The following is a 22,405-nucleotide window of genomic DNA, read 5'->3' on the forward strand; positions in this document are numbered from 1 at the left end:
GCACGGGCTCTAGGCGCACAGGCTTCAGTAGTTGTGGCTCAGGAGCTCAGTAGTTGTGGCTCGTGGGCTCTAGAGCGCAGGCTCAGTAGTTGTGGCGCACGGGCTTAGTTGTTCTGTGGCACGTGGGGTCTTCCCGGACCAGGGCTCGTACCCGTGTCCCCTGCATTGACAGGTGGCTTCTTCACCACTGCGCCACCAGGGAAGCCCCCTTTAAACACATCTTGATGTACGACATTATAAAGGACACATTTTTAAAAGTTCCGTTTTTCTGGGTTGAAATATTTAGACAAGGTTAAAACTTTAACATTTAATATCTAAGCAGTTTGTCAGTTAAGTCAAATCTGTGACTATCTTTTTGACCAGATATAACCCTTTGGTTAAAGTGAGAAATCTGGGTTTGAGTTACAGTCACACTAGTCTTTTTACGCTCTGAGCATATGAATTAGATAGTGTTGTCAATTTGAAAACTTACTACCTAGGCGATTAATGTTTGCTTTAAAAACTGAGGTAAGAAATCAGCTGGATTTCCTTCACATTCATTTAGGGATAGGAGATTACTGTGAAGTATAGGTCATTATTATATTTGGGTATTTTGTTGCCTTGGGTACTGTATACTTCATAGAAGACAAAAAGAAAGAAGACATATTAAGGAAATGTAAATCATTTTTTATAGGGGAGGTAATAGTCTATGACCAATAACTTAGCAATAAAATTATCAGTTGCATAGTGTTTAGAAATAATATTTGAATTGTGTGAACTTAGCAAACAGAACTAGCTCATTATAAAATACCTTTATCTTTATGTAAGACTACTTGGTGTCTGAAAATACATTCTTTAAAGTACATTTTTATATTATACATTTTCTAAATACATTATAAAATGTAGTACATTTAAGTATTAGATCATTAACTTTGACAGAGAATGGAAGGGCACCTATAAATTTGAAAATAAAGTAGTGGAACTTACTCCAGTGAAAGGTCATTTAGATATTAAAGTGAAGCATTTTAAATTCCATAAAGCTGAGTGAACATAGGATACAGTTTATGTACAGGAACTCAGTCATTCATCCTATAGGTTATTTTAACACACAGCTAATCCAATACATTGCATTAGGTAATACATAGAGAAGTAGTATGTAGAGGTCTTTAATTGAACTTTAATTGAATTGAAGTTCTAGAACTTCTTGAGAGTGAAATAAATAAGAATGAAAACAGAGTGGACAAAACTGATACTTTGAAGGAAAAAAACAGCCTTTCTGCATATAAACCATAAGATAATTAAAACCACTAGGGTGTAGTCCTTATTGTAGCTGTAGAGTTTATGGCCTGATAAATGGTCCCTGTTCCACCACAGAGAGTAATTCTAGTGACTGGACAGTTTGTTTTCCTCACAGCTGTCTTCTTCCCGGGAGTAGCGTTGAACAGACATCCTCAGATTCTTAATCATCTTACTCCTTTGTAAAAGCTCTTCTCTCTTTGTCCTCCAGGCCACTTCCCGTTCTTTCTTAGCTGGAGTCGCATGCCAGTCCTGCCTCCCTGGTGCCACACCCAGGTCGCTGAACTTGCTCCCTTACAAATTCTTGAACCACTTGGGGATGGGTTCCTTCAGCTGATGGCTGCTCTTAACTTAGGGCCTGCTGACTTCCCCCCCGAATTTCAGTCTGAGGAAACTTACATTTGAAGGTTTTGAGGTACCTTGCCGTCTCACATACATAGCCCATGTCCACTATGATCCATGCATCCTGTAACCTTTATAGTAGGTACCACACTGAGGCTACTTATCTACTTGCTTACTGTATCGCCCTGTGGGCCATTCCGTATCTTGTTCACCATATTTCTGGCATCTAACTTGATACAGTTGTAATTGAATTACTATATTAGCTAATCCACTACATTTTAACCCCTGCGACAGAAGAGGCTGCAGGAGAGTGATCTGCATGCAGGATGTTACCTGTGCTTCCTGAGGAGATGGTGCTCTGAGCAGCTGCCACTCGTGCCTGGTTGTCTTGGCATGTCCCTCCGTGCTGCCAAAGGATTGTCGCTTCACTGATGCAGCCAGGGTCTTTGGCCAGTGACTTCCTCTTACTTGGTCTTTCCAGGCAATGTTCTGATTATAATCAGGCTTCCTAGGTAATCTTTCGCTTTTTGGGCAAAGTCCCAAATGCCCAATAATTAGTGTTTTGTCTGCCTAGCTGTTATGCTCCTCATGGCAAATGGACACTCCAGGCTCCTATAAATTGCATCACTTTGAGCCAGTTTTGATGAAATCAGACAGGATGTCAGGACAAGCCCTATTGAGGACTGGACCCAGAGGGCTGGGGGTATCTGTTGTAGCTGCCCTTTGAAGTCTTGTTTTGCTCAAGACCTCTCTCTGTGATGTCTTTATTTCACATTTAACTCGAGAGAATCTCTTTTCTGGAACTTACTATAACCTTTTAGAGACACGTATATAGAACATTTAAGTGATAATGCAAGGCAGGAGTTGATTGGCTGTTAAAGAAAATAGTACATTAAAAAGTAGGGTGAAAAAGTTCTAAAAGAAGGAAAAATGTGAAATGAGTGGTATAGAATGTAAATGCTTTTAATTGGGATGGTTGACAGGGTACTTAGTGACTTTGAGCTGTGCCCTGGAGAAGAGGTGGGATTGGGATGGATGGGGGCGGGGGAGGAAAGGGCCAAAGGACCACCATCAGCAGAGACTGAGGATGGAAAGAAGAGGTGTTTTCAAGGATAGAAGCCAGGCAAACTGGTTACAGGGGCTTGTTAGGAGAGATGTTTGGGTAGAGCAGGGAGGGGCCAGGTGGTGGAAAACCTCTGAGTTTCTGGCTGGACCCATTTGCAGTGTGGAACGGAGGGAGAGACTGGCATAGGGAACAGCTCGATGAGGTCACCTCGTAGGATGGTTTAATTTGTTGTAACAATTGGAAGGGGTAAAAAATTGTGGGCATGGAGAACGGAACGGTGGTGCCTAAAGTAATCTTCGGTATAGGTGGCTGAAGACCTCGTGGGGCAGTAGGGGGACCGGAAAGGGTCATACGTTATGAAATGACAAGCCTTGGCAATTGAATAGAAAGGTAAGAAGGGATGAATATTAGTAAATAAATGAGCAAATAGCGAGATTCTGAGTGTGAAGTTGCTGCACAGAGGAATATGCTAGGTTATATGTAAAGTATTACAGCGTTTTGCCCAAAATGTGCTGCTGCTTGTTGTTACCTCCCCTTTGCTCTTCAGGACTCTGGCTCAGAATCTTTCCGACTCAGTCAGGCTGTGTTTCTGTAGAGTCTTGTGTTTACCACTGTCGAGCATTAAGCATATTGAATTCCTGTGGACTTGTCTGTCTTCTCTGCTAGACCAGGAACTCCATAAGATCAGGGATAGTCATTTTGCTCCAGCGCCTCCTAATATATTAGGTATTCACATGTTTGTGGGATGCATTATATATGCAGTTATATTTTCTTGCTGCTTTCTCTGGAGTGTTGCAAGTAGCCCTTTTAATTGATTATTACTGATCCTACTACCACCTAGATAATACTCAGTGATTGCCCTAAATGATGCTAAGGGCCCTCTGCTTTCTCTCACTGGCTTTCATTGGACAGATGTTTTCAGCATGCAACCGCTGTAGTGTCTGTCTTAAAGATAGTCACGTGTGTGTGTACTTGGATTTCTTGGTGGAGTAAGTAACCCCAGGTGAGGTACATCAGGCTGATGTCAAGGATTAAGTACGTTAGAGCCCCAGAGGAGGCGATTCTGTCGTGCGCTCACCCCGTTCCTGTACCAGGTTCCCTGGAGAAGTACAGCACAGCATTCTCAACCTTCTTTACTCAAGATCTTTTAGGGCTGGTGAAAACGGAATTTATTAGAACAAAAGTACTATTTTTACTCTTCTTGCGTAATTTTGCATGAGAGTATGTATGTGTGTTTAGGAACATCATTCTATTTTGGTCAATGCTTGCATTCTGCATACAGTGACTGAAGCGCGTGCTTTCTCTGGGAAACTGTGGAAAGCTAGCAGGAAAACATTTTGATTTTAAAAGAGTCTCCGTTTTCCAAACTCTTCCCTTTAGGTAAATGTTAGCTGTCCAAGTCAATGAAGCTGTGACCAGCGTTTGTTGCCTCATTTCCAGCTGGGGACCGTTCGTGCGCTTTCTCAGCCTCTTACCTTCTCACAGTTCTTACACCCGCTCCTCAGGTGGGAACTGCATTCTTCTTGCCCTGCTGCTTCACGCTGTTACTTTTAAGGAATTCCTCTTCCGGTAGCACCTTCCTTTTCTTTTCTTCTTGTTGTAAAGCTCTCTTGTAACGTAGGCCCTAGGGAGCTGAGGCTGAAGCTGTTGCTGGGAACAAGTGGTCTTCGCCTTTCCGTCCCCTCCTTGTAGGTCCTGACAGGTCCGGAGTGGGAGCAGGGGTGCCTTCCAGGAGGCTGGAGGAGGGTTCAGCTGTCAGCAGTTGGTGTTTTGGCACATGGTGACAGGGCGGGGAAGATAATCGTTTCAAGAGGGGAGGGGGCCACGGGAGTGTGTTGTCTGCGGAAGTTTTTCCGGGGGTGGGCCTGCCCCAGGCCGAGTTGTAGGTTGCTGGGTGTCAGAATTAGGGGTGAACGGGGCTCTGCAGCAAAGCCGGGGAGGGGCAGTGAGGGTGGACTTTAGGACTGTGACCCCGCCCATGACCTGAGTGAGGACTCACGTCCCGGGCTTCCTTGTGGAAGTTCTTTTAATGGTTTTGGAAGGATCATTTGGTAAAAACACACAAACTTTAACGGGTGAGTGTCTCATAAAGAAAGTATAAAATAGAGATTAGGAGCCTGCATATTTGAGAGAATCATACAGGTCTGTTTTGTAGGTGGGAGCAGGCTGCAAAATGGGGTGCTTTCTGCCTTTTTGACTTCAGCTTTACAGTTCCACTTAGAGTGGACCTTTGGGTTTTTGATTTCTGACTTGTTGTAGGACAGTTCCTGTCTTGTTTCGAGCACGGTGGTTCCACATTGTTTTTCCACACCATTCCTGCGTGCCACACTCTTAGAAGCTCATCGCATTGTAATGCTGTGATTCCCAATGAGGGAGAGGTTGGGATATACTTTTCTGAGGGGCTGGATGGGTAGGGAATGGATGACCAACCATACTTTGACTTGGAAAGCCCTCCTCCCTCATTGGGAGTCACTGATCTGGCGGTAAGATCAGGGCCCTAAAGATGTCGAGGTGATCAGTAGTTTTAGTTTGGAAGAGCTTTTCGGATTTGTTTGGAAAGCTGCCCTGTGTGAATATAACCTCGAGTTCACCTGTGTAAGTTCAGTGACTGGCCGTTCAATCTCGGTGCACTGCCCTCTTTCCTGAATGCAGTCTTTCTCTCTTCTGTGGTGCTGGAGGCCTGTTACCACCTGGCAGGCGTTGGCAAGGTGGGCTGGGTGTCTGCACGAACTGCTTTCTTAGTTTGGCTGAGTTAGGTTGGACAAGCCCTGTAAGGAGTCGGGGTGAAGGGTAGTGAAATTGGATTTGCAATTAGAAGTTCCCTGCTCACAATGTGACCTTGGGTAAGTGGCCGCTTTAGCCTGAGTTTCCTAAGGAGTAAAGGGGAGGGGTCTGGATCCCAGTGAATCACTGAGGGGTTGGAGATGACTAGAGGATACCTTTGCATTCCCAGTTGTCCCGTTGGTTTTGTTCCTAGGACTCCAGGTACTCAGCTTTTGGGCTTCTTTTAGCAAAATTTGCCCGAGAAGCATCGTCACGCCCAGCGCAGCGTAAATATTCACACGTCCCGGCACAGCCCCATCCCCACGCATACGCACACGCGTAAAATACGAATCTGTCTGCGGCGAGGAAGCCCTGTGCTCATTGCCGGGGGTTTGTTCCTGCAGAGCCTGCTGCCAGTCCCCTAAGGAGACTCCTGGAGTAGTTGTAGTGATAATGTCACAGGAACGAGAGAGAAGGCCTGGCACCTTGGGGAGACCTGCTGATATGTGACTTCTCCACTCCTCCCCCTCCTTTTTGAACCTGTTCTGTTAATAATTGCACCTCATTATGTATCTTTGGTCTTTTTACTGCTTACGATTCAAATGCTACTTAAAGCCGATTGTTTGCTTTTGTGTGCTGTAAATCCTGGGCTGCCATCTGAAGCACAACTTGATGATTGTGTATTATCATCTTGGGTTAAGTGCTGTCTCATTGCCTTGCAGGCTGCCTGCTGTTTCCCGGGGAGATCATGAAACGAGGTCGCCTTCCCAGCAGCAGTGAGGATTCTGACGACAATGGCAGTAAGTCCTGCTTTGTTGTTCTTGGAACCTACCAGGGTTTGGGTCAGTGTAAAAACATGGTTCTTTAATGTAATGCTTTAAATAGCTGAGGCCCTTCGAATATCAGGGAGGTCAGCGAAGAGCTGAGGCCTGAGAAACACATCTGAGTGTGATACTGCAGGTCTGTAACCAAATCTTTCTGGGTAAGGTTGACTGCAGGCAGGCATTCCTCAGGCTTCCTGTTTGTTTTCCAGAGATGGATAATCCAGTTTCAAGAGTCACTGGTGTGTCTGTTTTTCCTAAACATCATTTACAGCACTTCACAGTTGCTCTTTATGAAAAGGGAACTTAATCGAAGCCAGTTAATTATTAACTAGTCCAACCCCCGATACAAAGGGAGATTGAGGACTGCCTAGTGTGATGTGAAAATATTAAGTACACGAGTCGGCGGTCTTCAGTTGATTTGAACATGCCTGTATTTAATAATACTACTGTATGCATCTCAGCTCTCTGGCATCCTCGTATTTTCACAGTGCAGCTGAGAACCAGAAGTTAGTTGGCTTCCAGGCAGGCAAAATAAATGTCACACAGCATCTGTGTATTGGGAAGCTAACAGACGATCCTGGAAAGAGCTCCCTTCAGATAACAAGGAAATTTTGTACCTAGCACAGTGCCTGAGCTCTGGCCCGTTATCTTATGTTTTATATTACAGATCAAATTTGGGAAACCTTGAAAGAATGCTCGCTCTGCTGAGTGATGGGAAAAGTATTGGGCCTGCTTTCAAGGAACTCTGTCTTTGGCATATATAAGATTGAGCTCCGATGGAAAGTCACCAGGACAGTCGGAGATGCCTTTCTGATGCACTGTGGAAATGTATATATGTAGACACAAACTCAGGAGGGGGAGGGCAAGGGAAACCTACAGAGGAGATGAAAGTTGGGCAGGTCCTGAAGGATGAAATCGTTTCAGGCAAACAGGGTTGTCTTTCCGCGCTCCAAGTTTTCGGCAGATTAAAAGTGGCAAATTAGAAAGCAAAGCTTTGCTGTAGGTGGCCACACTGACAGCCACCGGAAACATTAAAAACAGAAGAACTCAAACACAGCAGTTTGACTGGAGCGTTGGGTGCAGGCATGGAGCAGTGGGAAGGAGAACTGGTGGTGATGGGTGGGTGTTGGGTGTTGGGGGTACCTGCGAAGTAAGCTGAGACCGGAGGACGGTGAAGGGCTGGGAGCTCTTGGGACAGATGGTGGGAGCTAATGTTTGGCGCGAGGGAGGAGTGAGCTGGGTAAGCACTCCAGAGAGAGGGGCGTTCCTTCTGTTTCAGGGAGCGGTATTAAGGGGCTGTACCCCGTCTGTGGGAGCGTTCGGGAACCCTGAACTTCTTAGCGCTTATCTATTCACGGCCCTCACTACCTGTTTTCTCTATTTACTTAGGCTTTTTACTCCTTGAGGCAAAAACATGCTTAGGTATTTCTTTTCTGCCCCCTGTGGTGCCGGTCAAAGTGTCCTCTGGAGTTACAAGCACTCAATAAACGCTTGCTGTTAGCCCGTGTACACAATTTGTCCTGCAGCAATTAAAAAAGAAAACAACTTGCTTTTTAAGTTCAGAATTAATCAGAAGAAGGGTTCATGAGTTATGTCCGTGTACTAACAGTGCCTGGTAAAAGGCTCAGAGTCCTGTTTTCCTCTGATTTTGGTTGAGGAGCCGGTCCGTGCTCACGTTGTTGACTCTCAGCACTGCCTCATGTCCACTTTGGGAGAGCTGGGTTAGAAAAGGTTCTCCTGGAATGTTCTCTCAGACTTAGACTCTTCCCCTTTCTGGACTAGAGGATGTGCATTCTTGACGTCTCTGTGTGTGTCTAAGTGTCCTCCTGTAATCCAGTGACGTCGGATTAGGGCCAATCATTTTCATTTAAACGCCGATTTAAAGGCTTTATGTCCAAATACAGTCACATTCTGAGGTATTGGGGGGTTAGGCTTCAACATATGAAATTTGGGGGGACACAGTTCAGCCCATAACAGCCCTAGAAGACCAAATGCTTCATCTAAACCTATATTTCCATCCAGAACTCTAGGGGAAGAGAGTCCCCAAAGTCCCCACCAAAAGTCTATCCATCAGGTCACCTTCCTGGTAATGGGCCTTTTTCGTCCTCCAGCTAATATGCCTGTGTCTGTGCTGGCCTCCCTGAAGAAGGCAGGGATGGAGGACTAAGATAAATACCTACAGGGTACAACCTGGGTTTTGTTCTACCCTAGGCTACACGTGGAAATAGAGTGGTGGTGGTAGAGGATGAGGATGCTAGCTGCTAGTGGAAAGGAGGCAGGCTGGCTGTGTCCTGGAGTTGATTCAGTGTGAAGCGAGTGGTGACACTTGATGGCTGTGCTGTCTGTCCAGGCCTAGTGATTTGGTCATTATGGTGGATGATGGTCGTGGTAAACAGCTCTCATTGAGACCCCCAGAATGCCAAGCCGTACGAACACATGTACATTATCTGCACCATGGGACACACTCCCCATCCTTTCTGAGGGCAGCTGCTGCCCAGTGTGGGCTTCTGCCACCAGCCTGCCTGTTGGCACTGGAGCCCATCCTCTTGTGTAGGCACGTGGTGGGTGTGGGCAGGTGCCTTCTGCCCCTGCAGTCAGGTGCACAGAACTGGGCCTGCCCTTAGCTGGGTCTGAGTACTTGGCAGCCCTGCTTGTGAGATGGGCGGTCCGTGCGGTGGCCTCTCCCCAGCCTTTCCAGCCTGCGGTCCCGACGGAAGCCTGGCAGCAGCTCCCGGCCCAATGCAGAGCATGTCAACGTGGAGAAGAGGCAGCTGCGGACGTCAGCTTGGGGCCCCAGCACCAGCCATGGTCACGGCTAGGCCCCGCTGGCCTCCTGGGCTGGGTGGAGCCCTTTGCTTTGATTTCTGGCCTGGTCCAGGGGAACACCGGTGTGGTATTTACAGTTGGGGATGGACCGGCATTTTCTGTGCCAGTGCAAGCCCTCATCCAGCTGCAGTCATAGTTGTTGAAGCCTTTCTCCGGGTGCCCTGGACTGCCAGCCTTGGCAGTTGGATGAAGTAGCACTGGGGTGTTTGCAGGCTGTGTCTGTAATTGCTGGGCTCCTGGGACTGGGTGGCTCAGCCAGTCTCTGAAGTTATGCATTGTGCCAGGGTGTGGCCCGGGGAAACAAGCACTTTATTTCCTGCTTCCAAGTCCATGGTCCTCTGTGTTAGGGGTTTTGGCAAATGTGGCAGTGGGTCCCCCAGCTATTTTTGGTGTTTCCATCCAGCCTGCAGGGAGGAGGAAGGAGCTGGAGGTTGAATCGGTCATCATTGGCCAATAATTTTATCAATCATGTCTCGGTAATGAAGCCTCTGTAAAAACCCAAAAGGACAGAGGTCAGAGAGCTTCCAGATGGCGAGTGCGTGGTGACTGGGAGAGAACGGTGCGCGCCGAGAGGGCGTGGAAGCTCTGTGCCCTTTCCCCATGCTTTGTCCTACGTATCTCTTCGTTTGGCTGTTGACTCATATCCTTCAATATCCTCTTAGAGTTAAGTTGGTGATCTAGTCAGTAACATGTTTCTCTGAGTTCTGGGAGCCGCTCTAACAAAGTAGTTGAACCCGAGGAGAGGGGCTCATGGGAACCTCTGCCAGTCAGAAGCACAGGTAATAACCTGGGCTTGGCAACTGGCATCTGAAGTGGAGCTTGGTCTCACGGGACTGAGTCTGGAATCTGTTTCTATCTCCGAGTCAGAATTGAGTTGAATTCCTGGACACGCTGCTGGCGTCTGACAGTTGCTCGTTGGTGTGGGGAAGCTTCCACAAGCACGTGTTGGAATTGGGTCTGGGAACCATTTTCACCTGCCTAATGCCCTAAATTTCAGGGCTGTGTTGACCACCCCGTGGGAAGGCCTGGTGTGTGGCGAGGGCTCTGGGGCCAGGCACCTTGTGAGGGCCCTGCCTGGTCTCCCGGTTTTTCACACCTGCGCTGACCCTGAAACACTCCTGTCTTCTCCAGTTATCCAGCCAGCTTCTGCTCCATCACTGGTGATAACGAAGGCACAGAGAATAGCTGAGTAAAATTCAAACCTACTAATTCTGCACTTAGTAATGCAGGTCGATGAGTGGCAAACATGAAGTTTTGTGAGGGCTTCTGTTTTTCTGGGCTCTCTCCAGCTTACAGATAGAAAATGAAGAAAGACCAGAATTTTTAGTGGGTGAAATGTACTTTCTGCTTTGGACCCTTCATGTTACAGTTTTTAATAACTTGCCGTCGTGTTTTTGGTCTGGCTGTGCTTGGTTTCCTTCATGGCAAGTCTCTGGAGGCTTCTTGGAGGTTTCTCTTTTGCATAAAAGTTAACTCTGCTTCCACTTCTCTTTCTGTTTGACTGTACCTTTAATTTGCTCCTTTCCCCCCATCAGTTGCATCTTGTGATACCGCAGAGTTGTGTAGGAATTCTTGAAATGTGGAATTTTGGGCTCAAGTACTACAGAACGTGGGCTGTGCCCGTGTCTCCTCCAGGCACATGGAGATGGCTTTACCCCTTTTCAAACCCGACTTGGGGCTTGTCCTTGACATCGATGGGCAGAGCATCGTCTTGGGCTTGAGGAGTAACTAGCACAGCATGATCTGGTCTGTGGACTTGGACTCAACAGAAGGGCCGGGTGACCATGAAACATTGTGTCAGTTGGTCAAAGGCCCAAGTATGTTGAAACATTCTTGGGCCAGTTCTCTTAAGGTGCCCATTAAGCTTTGTTTCTTTGGAAGGTGGAAGTGAGTTGGACGGTTAGAGCTAAGCCATGCTGGGATGGAAGGGCTGGGCTGTGGGAGACGTGGGGTCAGACCCCGATAGACACAGCAGTGGTGTGAGAGGCTCGTCTTCTATCATGCAGTTCAAGCAAGTAGAACTACATTACATTTATTTTCTTCTTCCGGATAGGACTTTGCATAGCACCACTTTACTGGCACAGGGCTGGCCTGGCCTTGCTCCCTCCAGCCTGCTCTGCTGTGGTGACACCGGCTGGCCTGCAGGGCTCCACACTTGCCGGGTCCCAGCACCTTCCTTTGTTAAGCTGGTTTAACACTCCTGAAGACACCAGAGTAGTGTTTAGCATCTAGAGGCGGGGTCTGAGCCACAGGAGATTCGCCATTTGGTCAGTGGTGAGGTTCTTTTGTAGTTTGCATTTGTGGCGATGTGAACAGCCACCCAGGCTGCCACTCATTCTCATTTCTGAACCTTTCATGCGCTGCACCACCTGGGAGGCTTAACACACACGAGCTACCGAATGTCGGAGGTGTGTGCAATATGTATTAGATTTGCTCTTGAGGTTTTCTTCCTTATTTTAGATCTAGGGCAAGACAGCATGACTATTTTTAATATTTCAAAGGAGAGTGTTGGAGATAAATGCATAATAGCACCAGAAGGCAGGGTTCATAATGCAGTGCGCGCACGGGAGCCACGCTCTCGATGCCGCGACCTGTGAGCCTGCTATAGCTTTTATTATTCCCCCCACATTTCTGTTTTAAGGGAAGGTGGGGATAGTAAAACAAAGCAAGGGTTTATTTTCTGTTAATTCTTCTCAGTGTTTCATGGAGATTAATTGTTGATACTCAAACAGCGTATATGTCAAGAATTTAAAAGTCACGTACGCTTGTCACTAGAGCGGACTTAACTTTAGGTAGTAATATCTTGTGTGTGGGCAATAAAATAATTTTAGATATTATTGCCAAATTTTTAGAGTTCCTAACTTCTCCTGAAAGCAACGAGAAAATAAAACAAAATCTTACTTGCCACATTCTTTTTTTTTTTTTTTTTTTTGCGGTACGCGGGCCTCTCACTGCTGCGGCCTCTCCCGTTGCGGAGCGCAGGCTCAGCGGCCATGGCTCACGGGCCCAGCCGCTCCGCGGCATGTGGGATCCTCCCGGACCGGGGCACAAACCCGTATCCCCCGCATCGGCAGGCGGACTCCCAGGGAAGCCCTATTTGCCATATTCTTAATTTAGCTTGTCATTAAATGTTAGCATTCTGAAAACAACAAAATGCAGCACCAACCCAGCATAATCTTAGCACGTGGTTTTTAAGAACTAACAAGTGGCCAGTATTTTACTATAGTGTAAATCAGAATCTCCCAGTCCTTTTGGTGTTTGAAATACTCTAATTTCTGGCTTAAAATTCTTTTTCCTCCAACATACTTTCAAAAAAAAATGTTCTGTGACATAACTTTTTAAAATTAAAATGGGTGCGAATTATTTTTGCTTGGATCGTGTTCTGGGAAGTATCCAGAGGGAACATGGGTGAGGGAGGAGAACTGGCGTAGGAACGTCAAGGCACTTGGCTTGGAGTCTCCTGTGGACTGGCCGTGGATGTCTTTGTAGATGGAGGTGTGTTCCAGTCAGGAAGCAGTGCCCCCGCCATGCTGTCTTTAAAGGCATTAGTGCTTTGTTTCCCATGGCCTCATCTTCCTCGAGATCAAAAGCATGACTTCTCATAGGTGAAACAGAGCCACCTCCGACTCTTGAGTTACAGTCCCAAACAACGGCACTGTGTTCTGTTCACTTAAAGACGTTTTTTTAAAAAATTGAGGCTCTGCTGTGTGCACAGCACTGACTTAGGTATACTGTGTGTTGTAACTAGTTATGACACAGTGTTAAGGTGAATTAGAAGGAGGAAATCACCATCAGCAACTGTCTGCTGCTGGACGTGGGAGGATCCAGCTTCTCACTGTTCAGCAGCAAAGTCTAGGTTTTACACAAACCACCTGTGCAGGGTAAAACGGAGCGTTTTCTTTTCCTTTACTGTTAATGGATGGTAGAAAATCATCATTTATTCTCTGCACACATTTAAATTTGTACACTTTGATACATTTTGACATGTTTACACCCATGAAATCATAAAACTCATGATAATCCTTCTCTCCCCACTTTCCCCAGTCAACCTCTGATCTACTTTCTGTCCCTATAGATTAGTCTATATTTTCCAGAGTTTTATATAAATGGAATAATACAATACATACTCTTTTTATCTTTTCACTCCACATAATTATTCCTGCATTCATCCGTGTTGTGTGTATCAACAGCTCGTTCTTTTTTATTGCTGGGTAGTATTCCATGGTATGGATAGGCCGCTGTTTGTTTATTCATTCACTCTGTCAGTGGATGCTTGGGTGGTTCTATAAATAAGCTAAGAACATTCCTTATGTCAGTGATAATTTAAACTTAGCTTTCCCCCCAGTCTTTCCCTTTCTGCAAAGTGAGTTTAGTAAGATTAATTTTTCTCTTCCTCTTTTTGCATTAGGCAAATTAAAAGGAAGAGGAACAGACTTTCTGGGTGGACCAGAATTTCTCTTGGGTAATACAATCAGATACCAGATTTGTAGCATTTTTGAATATCTGTTTTTAAAAGCAGGCAACATTTTTCAAGAATATAGAAGCAGCCCTGGAAAAAGTTACTAAATGATTGCAATTACTTGGATGTGTCCTGTGCCAGCAAAGCTGCAAGCTTCCTGGCAACCTTGGAAACCACCCTGGAGGGATCCTGACCCAGAAGGAGGCAAAAGAGGGTCATAAAACTTAAGAATGCATGAATTTGTTGTTGCTGCTTTTAACTCTGAAAGTGTTCGACGTAAGCGCTTGTGTCCCCGGACCCCATGTTAGTTATTGAAGTACAGCAATGGAATGGCTTAAAATTTCTTGTCATTTATAACCCTGTACCTAGTGATTCACAGTAAAGGGGGCATCCCTGTCTGCCCTGCACCTCTTCGCCCTCCCTGAGCCCCGGGGCTGTCCGTCTACAATTGTCTTGTGCTTTTCCCCTGTCTCTTCTTACCGCCTGTGGGCTGGCCAGACGATGGCCTGCAGGACCGGACGGTGGAGGAGAGGCCTGTCTGGAGACATGAGCTGCTTAGCTGCCTTCCTCATCAGGTTTCTAATTTGGCTTCTGTCTTCCTTTTTCCAGTGGTGACCAGATTCAGAGCTTCCTACAAGTCAGGCTCACCCCAGTGTGCCCAGAGTATTTCTTTCAGTGTGGGTGTGAACTTTATTCTTGTTCATCTGGGAGTCTAGAGAGACACACTTAGGATTGTTTTTTAAAGAAGAATTTTCTAGACTGTTACTGAACAGTGCGGTAGCGTCACCGATAGGAAATCTAATTCTGCTGGCGTAGCAGCAGACCGTCAGTCAGTTGACCCAGTAAACAAGCCTCAGGACTGGCCATCAAGGGTCGTGCCCTTCCCTGTCAGAGGGAAGCTTGGCAATCCCCTTCAGTCCCTGTCATTGCAAATCTGATGATAGGCTTATGGGCAGAACCTACTCCCTAATGCCCCCAGAGTCTTAAGGATGCTTTGATTCTGTGTCCCTTGTCTCTGGAATCTGTAGAGATAAGGGTTTCCTGTTTTGAGTGGCAAGTGATTTTACTGGTAGAATGGCAGTTCCCTCAGTTTTTAGCTTTTATTTGGGGCGGGGAGTTGTTAATTTCTGGGAGATGGTACAGTTTGTTCACCATGGAGGCACGTTACTGGGAAGGTAGACAGGTGGTTAGGGCTGTTTCAGATCTCTGGTGTCAGTACGGCACCTGCGGACAGGAGGCGGTGGCAGAGGCAGAGAAGAGGAGCTGGGCTCTGAGCTGTTGGGCCGTGGAGTGGATGTGTCCTGAGTGAAGAGAGTCTAGAATGACTCTCTGATTTCGGACTTCAGGTAGAGATGGTGGTGATATGCATCAAAGTAGGAATAAGGAGAGCAGGTTTGAGTATAATGTCTAGCCCAGTCGCTGTTGTGCTGGGTTGACTGATCTCAGGAACGCCGTGGGCTTGACTGATGTCTGATCTGAAGGGTGAACATGGACCTGGTGCCGGGGAGGGAGGTTAGTGTGGGAACGCAGGTCTGACAGTCTCCTGGGCCTGCCAGGTAAGACCATGGGCGTGGATGGGCGCTCCCCGGGGAGGGCACTGGAGCAAGAAGGTGAGAGAGCTCATGCGGGAGGGCAGGGACCCACAGTGGGGACACCAGGAAGGAGAATTGCCGCTGCGGCTGAGGGAGCGTCTCAGGCAGGGTGGAGACAGTGCTGCAGAGGGGTCTCAGGCGCGAGAGGAGCTCAGACTCGGTGGCAGTGTTAAGAGACATAGGTGGCCTGGTAGGGCTTCCAGTTTCCGTGGCTTGGCGGGGGAAAGGCCCCACGACAGAGGATAAGAGCATCTTGTCCTCGGAGCTCAGAAGAGAGCTGACAGGCATTCTCTGGGAAAGGGGAGTAGGCAATTTGAAAGGTGATTTGGCCGGAGCACCTAGTCTACGGCGGGTCTGAGTTTCCCTTTTTTAGGGATTGCTAAGTTCTGTTGTGGAGTCAGACTTTTTGGGGCACGGCTTTAGGATTTAGCACAATGATGGTAGTGTTTAAAAGTTACTGGAAATTAAGAGAGAAGCTTCTGAATTTCTATTTACCAATGCAAGGCTTTGAACCTCTGCAGAAGTGCAGGCTCATGGGTGAAGGCTCTGCCCGCACGGTGTTCTTGAAAGGCCTCTCCCCCCGTGAGTTGTGCCTGTGACGCCGCAGCCCTGAACGCAGTGTGTGCGGAGTGGTCTTGTTGGCCTGCTGTGGGAAGGGAGCGTTTCAATGAGCCGTGGGGGTGGAGGAGCTCCAGGGGGGGAGAGGAGAGCTCTGGCAGAGCAACGGGCCGGCTCCTGGGGCGGTGCTGAGGAGCGCCTCGCTAAGTCTGGTTAAAAAAAAGAACCCTGTGAACCCTCAGTGATTGGTGTACTTGTAATTTATTCCTATTCGGATATTTGTTTCTTTAGGCCTGTCAACTACTTGGTCACAGAATTCCAGATCCCAGCACAGGAGAAGTTCATGCTCCAGACATGAAGATCGAAAGCCTTCAGAGGTATTTCTTGAATGCTGGCGTGACTGTGCGTGTCGTACGTGTGTGCGTGAGTACATATGGTTGACACACACACCTGGTTGGTTGATAGTGGTGTCAGTCTGTGCATTCTTGGGCAAGTTACTTAACCTCTCTGTGCCTCAGTTTCCAAATCTGTAAGATGGGGATAATACAGGTGTTCACCTCGTAGGAGTTTTGTGAGAATTAAGTGGGTTAACACCCAGAGGTTAATATGTAGAGGGTAAATCCTGCTCAGTAAATGTTAGCTATTATTATTATTAATTCTTTTCATTTTTTTTTTTTTTTCCTTCTCTGTTTCACCTTTGCTGGCTCCCAGCAACTTTTCCTATGGCCTGGAGATCAGCATGTTCAGCTGCTGCTGGTCACTGCCAGCCTCAAGTTTTAGTCGTGAATTTGTGGTTTGTTTGGCAAAACCCAGTGTAATTCTGGGATTCTGTTTAGGGGATTATGCTTAAGGCTTTCTCCCCTTCTTTTGAAATTTGTTTCTCACCTTACATTTCCCTGCTCCCTCACATTTTGTTATTATCTACCTATCTGTCATGTATCCAAAATTGTTTTTGGGTGAGTTTCTTTGTGGCTTTTGTTGGTTAGGGGCCCCTCCCACTCCTGAGATCTGTGTTCTCTGAAAACCTTGGACTGGGCTCTGAGGATCTAAGTGATGGAAGAAAAGGCATTTCAGTTTGTCACAGTGTTTAGGTGAGCAGGTTATGGGGAAGAGAGTTTTCTGTCCAGCCCCTTGGTTTTGCACTGCCTCTTAGTGGGATGACTTCAAAGACAGCCTCATCCCGTAGCGACTGAGCAGAGGCCGCCATCCATGAGGAACTTCTTCGACGGTAGCAGGGAAGCCGGGGGCGCTGTGTTGAGCGTAGGATTCTTTAGTTGTGGAATAACTTCCTCCACGAGGAAGTAGCGTATAATATACTTCAGAATTGTGCGAAACCATCCCAGGGGACACTTAAACATTAGATCAGATGCTCACGAGAAGGTGCCCGTTTTATCACCTTGATTTATTCCAGGCCTTTGTCCTTTTGAATCTGCAGCGCTGCCTTCCTTTCCTCTGGTATCGGGAGTGACTCTGCTGCTCTTTTTTCTCTCTTTAATTCCCTCCACAGCCCCCTCAATACCCTTCTGATGTACACACCGCACTCCTGTTATTTCAGGGCAGGAATCCAGGGTGCTCCAACAGGGAGCTGATACCTGTGTGAGAGCACCGGTGCCCCAGGCGCAGCTAGAAACCCCTCCCAGAGTCGGCACTGGCAAGTGTGGACGGTGCCAGTCTTGTCCCTGACCTGTGTTTTGTTCCAGCGTTGTTTTTTTTTTTTTTTGGATGGAGTGCTAGGGTGGAGCCCAGCTGGGGACTCAGGAGCTCACGTCCATGTGAGGGCATCTGTTTCAGTCCCTGACCGTCCTCGTCCAAGTCCCTGAGCGCAGGAACGTTGCGCTGCGTTTTCTCATCTTGTTGCTTCAGTCTGATTTTCCTCCTTCTTGGGCAAAATCCCTTACTTGTTACTTACCAGACTTAGCTGGAACGTGTTTTTAACTGATGTGCTTCCTGAAGGTGTAGATCTGCGACTTTGTTTGAAAGGACTTTTTGGGGGTCTGCAGGGCACGGCTGGCAAAGTTAATGCTCCCCAGGGCGCGGGCGGGCATCTGCCACAGGGCTCGGTGCTGCAGGGGGGCCTGATCTTGTGCTTTTGTGTGTGTGGGTGCACAGCCAGGTTCTTGCTTGTTACTGGGACTTTAGAGATGAGGAGTGGCAAACTGGAGGCAAGTCGGGCCCCAGACGGCCGGCTGGAGACGTGGCGCTCTTCCTCAGACACTGCCTCAGACTTCGTTACGGTGACGTTCATTTAAGTGATCACCAGCCCGAAAAGCCACCGGGAAAAACAAATACGGACCTATTAGCAGGCGTATAGTGTGAACTGTGCTTAGCAGCACAAGAAAGAACTCCCTGTCCCAAGAAGAGAGAGTTCAGCATTGTGACTTGTGTAAACAGGGAGTGTAGCTTACAGATGCAGGCACGCTTGGTGCCAAATACAGCTTTGGGCCGGCGCTAATGCCAGGGTCAGAGCTTCCTCGTGCGGCCCTGGGACAGGAGTGGGCTGGGCTCCGGCCGCCTCCCCCCCCCCGCCAGGAGGAGCGGGCACGCGGGGGCCACCCTTGTGCTGCTCCCCTCCTGGCCCCAGATGAGGCCCGAGGGGTGCTTTTGAGTCTTGTGCGTCTGTTCGTGGCAGGGTGAAGAGAGGGTGGTAGCTTGCTTGCTTTCTTCTTTCTTCCTCTCTTGTCTCCTCCCCTCCCTCCCTCCTCTCCTTTCCCCACAAATGCTGCTTTCCTAGTAGAAGTTATGCCGGGTGAAGGTGTGCAAACACATTCTTTACCAGCCCATTTTCTACCTTGCCTCCATTGGTGTGTCGTTGCTTCTCTCCCAGATGTTTCCATCCTGTACTCTGCCCGGCTCTAGCCAACCAGGACCCGCCCTCCCCGGACACCTTGCTGTTAAGCCCGGGTGCCTGGGCAGGCGGGAGGTGGGGAGAGGCAGTCTGAGTCGAGAAGAGGGGTCCCTGGGGGCTCTGGGTTTTGGCTTGGAGTTGTTACATGGTTAGTGGAGTTTTATTTCTTAAACATTTACAAGAAAGTCACCCTTGAGTGAAATATCTCCCTCCAGGGATTTTTTAGGCGCGTGTTTTCAGCAGCCTGCTTGGTGAATTGGGAGTTCTTAGAAGTTTTTCCGGGGACGGTAGCGAGGTTCCTGTGTTGCAGTAGCTGGTGCGGACGTCGCCATCTCTCAGAGCTGGCGAGGGAGGGAGGGCAGTGTGAGCTGCTGCCACCTCCGACCCTGAGCGAGGCCCAGGGCGTGGCAGGCCGAGGGGTTTCCTGTAATAGGTCAGACTGGTTCTCTGTTCAAACAGTGACCTTGTTACGTGGCAGCTCCATGGTTACCCTGCAGCTGCCAGCGCTCTGAGTAAGAATGCAAATATCCAATGTCAGTGACCCTTTCTTTCCCTTTCCAGGTGTTTAGGACAGACCTGATCACTGCCATGAAGTTGCATGACTCCTACCAGCTGAACCCGGATGAGTACTATGTGCTGGCAGATCCCTGGAGACAGGAGTGGGAGAAAGGGGTCCAGGTGCCGGTGAGCCCTGGGACCATCCCTCAGCCCGTGGCCAGGTAGACGTGCCCCAGGGGAGGGGCGCCGCCTCTCCCCTGACAGTTGCCTTTCTGCCCTGACAGCCGGGTGCCTGAGAGGAGCAGTGGTGTTTGGGTCAGCAGTGAGGCTTCTGGGGAAAGAGAAATGCAGTAGAAACACACCTCAGGTCCGCAGGTAGTGCTTTTAAGGGCCATGGGCCTCCGAACTTAACATTGCAGCCAATTGGGAAGGTGCCTCTCTCTTAGAGAGGAAGGTAAATTCCAAGGCTCCCTGGGAAGTGGCTGGCTGCGGGGGAGGGACATTTGGATGTTTGCACAGCTGCTTCCCCTCTCCCTCTGGAGGGCCGCTGTGCTGGAGAGAGGTGCCTGTCATCGGTTGGGTCCTGCCGTGGTCCCTCCACCTCTGGGGGAGGACAGGTGTGAGCAGTCCTGCCAGGTTCGGGTCCCGTGGACGGGGAGCTTAGCGGAGGAGTGTGTTGAGGCGTACTCCTCGGGTGGGCTTTCTCTGGATTTACTTCTAACCACTTTTCTCCTTAAGGGTCTTGAGGGTCGGCTCTTCGCTGACAGGCTTCAGCGTGAAGCTGGGCCGGTTTGGTTTTCTTGTTTCCTCTCCGGCCGGCTCCACTGGCCTTGAGGCTCCTCGCGGGGCGAGGGAGCTGAGTGCCCTCTGTGCTCAGCTGGCAGCCGGCTTCGCCGCCGCTGCGTGGTCAGTCACCTGCCTGCTTTGCGAAATGACCTCTTTCACCGTTGCCAAGTGTGGACTGAACTTACCCCTTGGCCCTCACCCACATCCTGTCCCTCAGGCGCCGGCGGTGGTCGAGCCTGGTTATTGTGTCTGGGATCTCTGTGACAAATGTCCCCATAAAGATGCAGGCTGAAACGACCGCTCCGATGCCTCCACAGGTCAGGCTGCAGTCTGTGGAGTGGACGGAGGGTTTCACTGGGCTCTGTGGGAGAAACACGGTTTGGTTGCCTCAGGGTTGCCTCTGGGGCACAGCTCCGACTAGCTGTGCAGCACTGACGATCCCAGTCCAGGGGTTACGAGCCCAGCACAAGACGAGTAAACGCTAACACGGCTCATGGAAGTGTCAGCTAAAACCCTGCCCTTAGCTGAGTGGGACGAGTAACTCCCTTAACCGTGCCTGTCTCCGTGTCCTGTAGGTAAAGCCACCCTGGTAATCACAGGGTGACGGAAACACCTCGACGGCCTCTTTGGACAGCTGGGTGCTAACGCGAGCTGCCAGCACGCTGCGACGTGCAGGTGGAGGGCCGGTGGCCATGGGGTGCTCCCCAGGCGCCTCACTCCCCGTCGGCAGTGGTTCGCCCTCTTCCTGCGCTTTCTTTTGCGGGGGCCGGCAGTTCTCCAGGCGTTCCCGGGGCGGGGGCGAGGGTGCAAGTGCAGGAGCGGAGGGGACTTGTGCTCCTCCCTGGGTCCCCAGCTGTGCCGGGAACATCCCGCCCGTGGCTGGGACTCTGGTTCTCAGACTGCTTAGCGATGGACAAGGCCTGAGTTCTAGAACCAGAGGTGACGGGTTTCTCCCTTTGGCTTCCCGGCCTTCTGCTGTGTGTGCCCTGCCATGCGGCTGCTCTGGCCGCCTCCGTGTCCCTGAGAAGCCAGGGCTTGGTGGCCTCCAGCAGGGGCGGGCAGGCCTGGTTAGTGGAAAGTGATGTAATCTTCAACCCTTGACACTGCTGTCACAGCTGGTGGCTGGGCACGGCAGCGTCCTGGGAGGCCACGTGGGAGAGGCTGATTTTGAAGACTTCTGCAGCGTTTTCACTTGCATCTCTTTCTATTTTAGGGGTTTTAACGACTCCTGCTTTGTTTTATCAGCGGTGGCGTTAGGGTTTTAACTCTCTGAACCCGGCAGTGACCTAAGGTTTGGGGGTTGGAGGTGGAAGCTCGCTTGGGGGCCTCCTGGCAGACTTCGTTTCTTGTGGCAGGAAGGGTGACCTGGCTGCCTTTTTTTTTCTTGTTAACCAGGGTCGTGTCTGAAGAGAAGTCCCTCATGTTCATCAGGCCCAAGAAATACATCGTCTCGTCGGGCTCCGAGCCTCCAGAGCTGGGCTACGTTGACATCCGGACGCTGGCCGACAGCGTGTGTCGTTACGATCTCAACGACATGGACGCTGCGTGGCTGGAACTGACCAACGAGGAGTTCAAGGAGATGGGTGAGAGGCGGGGGCTCTGCTGCTTGGCCGCGGACGATGAGCGGCGAGTGCGTGAGGCCCGCGGTTCAGGGGCGAGGCTCCTCACCGCTGGCGACGCCAGCTCCGTCTCGGCCTCAGTCCGGTCTCGGGATCACGGGCTCTTTGTTGGAGATGCGCGTGTCCTGCTGCGGCAGGTGTGCTGAGAGGGACTCAGTCTGTGTGCGTCTCGTGGACAGAGAGGTGGGATCGAGGAGGGGTGTCTTCCACGGGCAGGAAAGCGGGGGCTCCCAGTTCCTGCCCTGCACCCCGCAACCCTGCCGGTTACCTCAAGAGAACTGAGGCCCAGAGAAACGCAGCGCTTCCCCGAGATCGCACAAGGATCTGGTCCACAGTTTCCTGCTCCGGTGTTCTGTTTCTTCCCCCTCCGGCGGTGCTATTCGGATGCCGCCTTCTTCAGCCGTGGCCTGCAGTTTCTCACAGGAGACGCCACTCCAGCCAAGCTCACCATTTTCCAAACACATCCCTCGTGTTCTCACCTCAGTGATTCCCCTTGGGTCCTTTTCCAAACCTGAGTGCTTTCTCCTCTCACCCGTCGATCTGTCCTGGCTTTCCTTTGGTGAAGCCCTACCTTAGCTGGGTGCCCTGCCCATTGCGATCTTTTCTACAAGTCAACCATTCTCGTGTATGTACGGCTCAGAGGACCTCGTTTGCTTGCATCTCCTTGTGTCACGACCAGGAGGACACTTGGATCTCGGCTCACACACCACTTCAGGTTGCTAAGGGTTGCCTGAAGTGTGGTGATGGCAAGTCAGGGAGACCCAGTCTGGGCTTCCTGTGAGAGACGTGAGGATTCATTAGCATGTGCTGTATGTAGGTCAAGGTCGGGAAGTGGTGGCACAGGCTGTCTGTGTGCAGTCTAGCACATGGTGAATATCTACGGAGTGTTTCATGGTGGATTTCAAAGCCCTGAAGGGCCAAGACTTCGTTTCGTGTGGAAGCCTGAGCCTAG

At 49.5% G+C, this 22,405-nt stretch overlaps 1 protein-coding gene across 2 annotated transcripts in view; it reads left to right on the forward strand.

Moving 5' to 3' along the window:
* Window positions 1-22,405, forward strand: part of JADE1 (jade family PHD finger 1) — a 57,033-nt gene that overhangs the window by 11,456 nt on the left and 23,172 nt on the right. For both annotated transcript variants that reach the window (XM_082653441.1, XM_082653442.1), the window contains exons 2-5: window positions 6,169-6,246; window positions 15,997-16,082; window positions 19,112-19,269; window positions 21,230-21,417. In XM_082653441.1, coding sequence (XP_082509567.1) covers window positions 6,195-6,246; window positions 15,997-16,082; window positions 19,112-19,269; window positions 21,230-21,417 — 484 coding nt within the window. In that variant the 5' untranslated portion in view covers window positions 6,169-6,194. The remainder of the gene's footprint in view (window positions 1-6,168; window positions 6,247-15,996; window positions 16,083-19,111; window positions 19,270-21,229; window positions 21,418-22,405) is intronic.

Source organism: Grampus griseus (assembly GCF_964374135.1).
Source record: "Grampus griseus genome assembly, chromosome: 4".
Classification (NCBI taxonomy): Eukaryota; Metazoa; Chordata; class Mammalia; order Artiodactyla; family Delphinidae; genus Grampus; species Grampus griseus.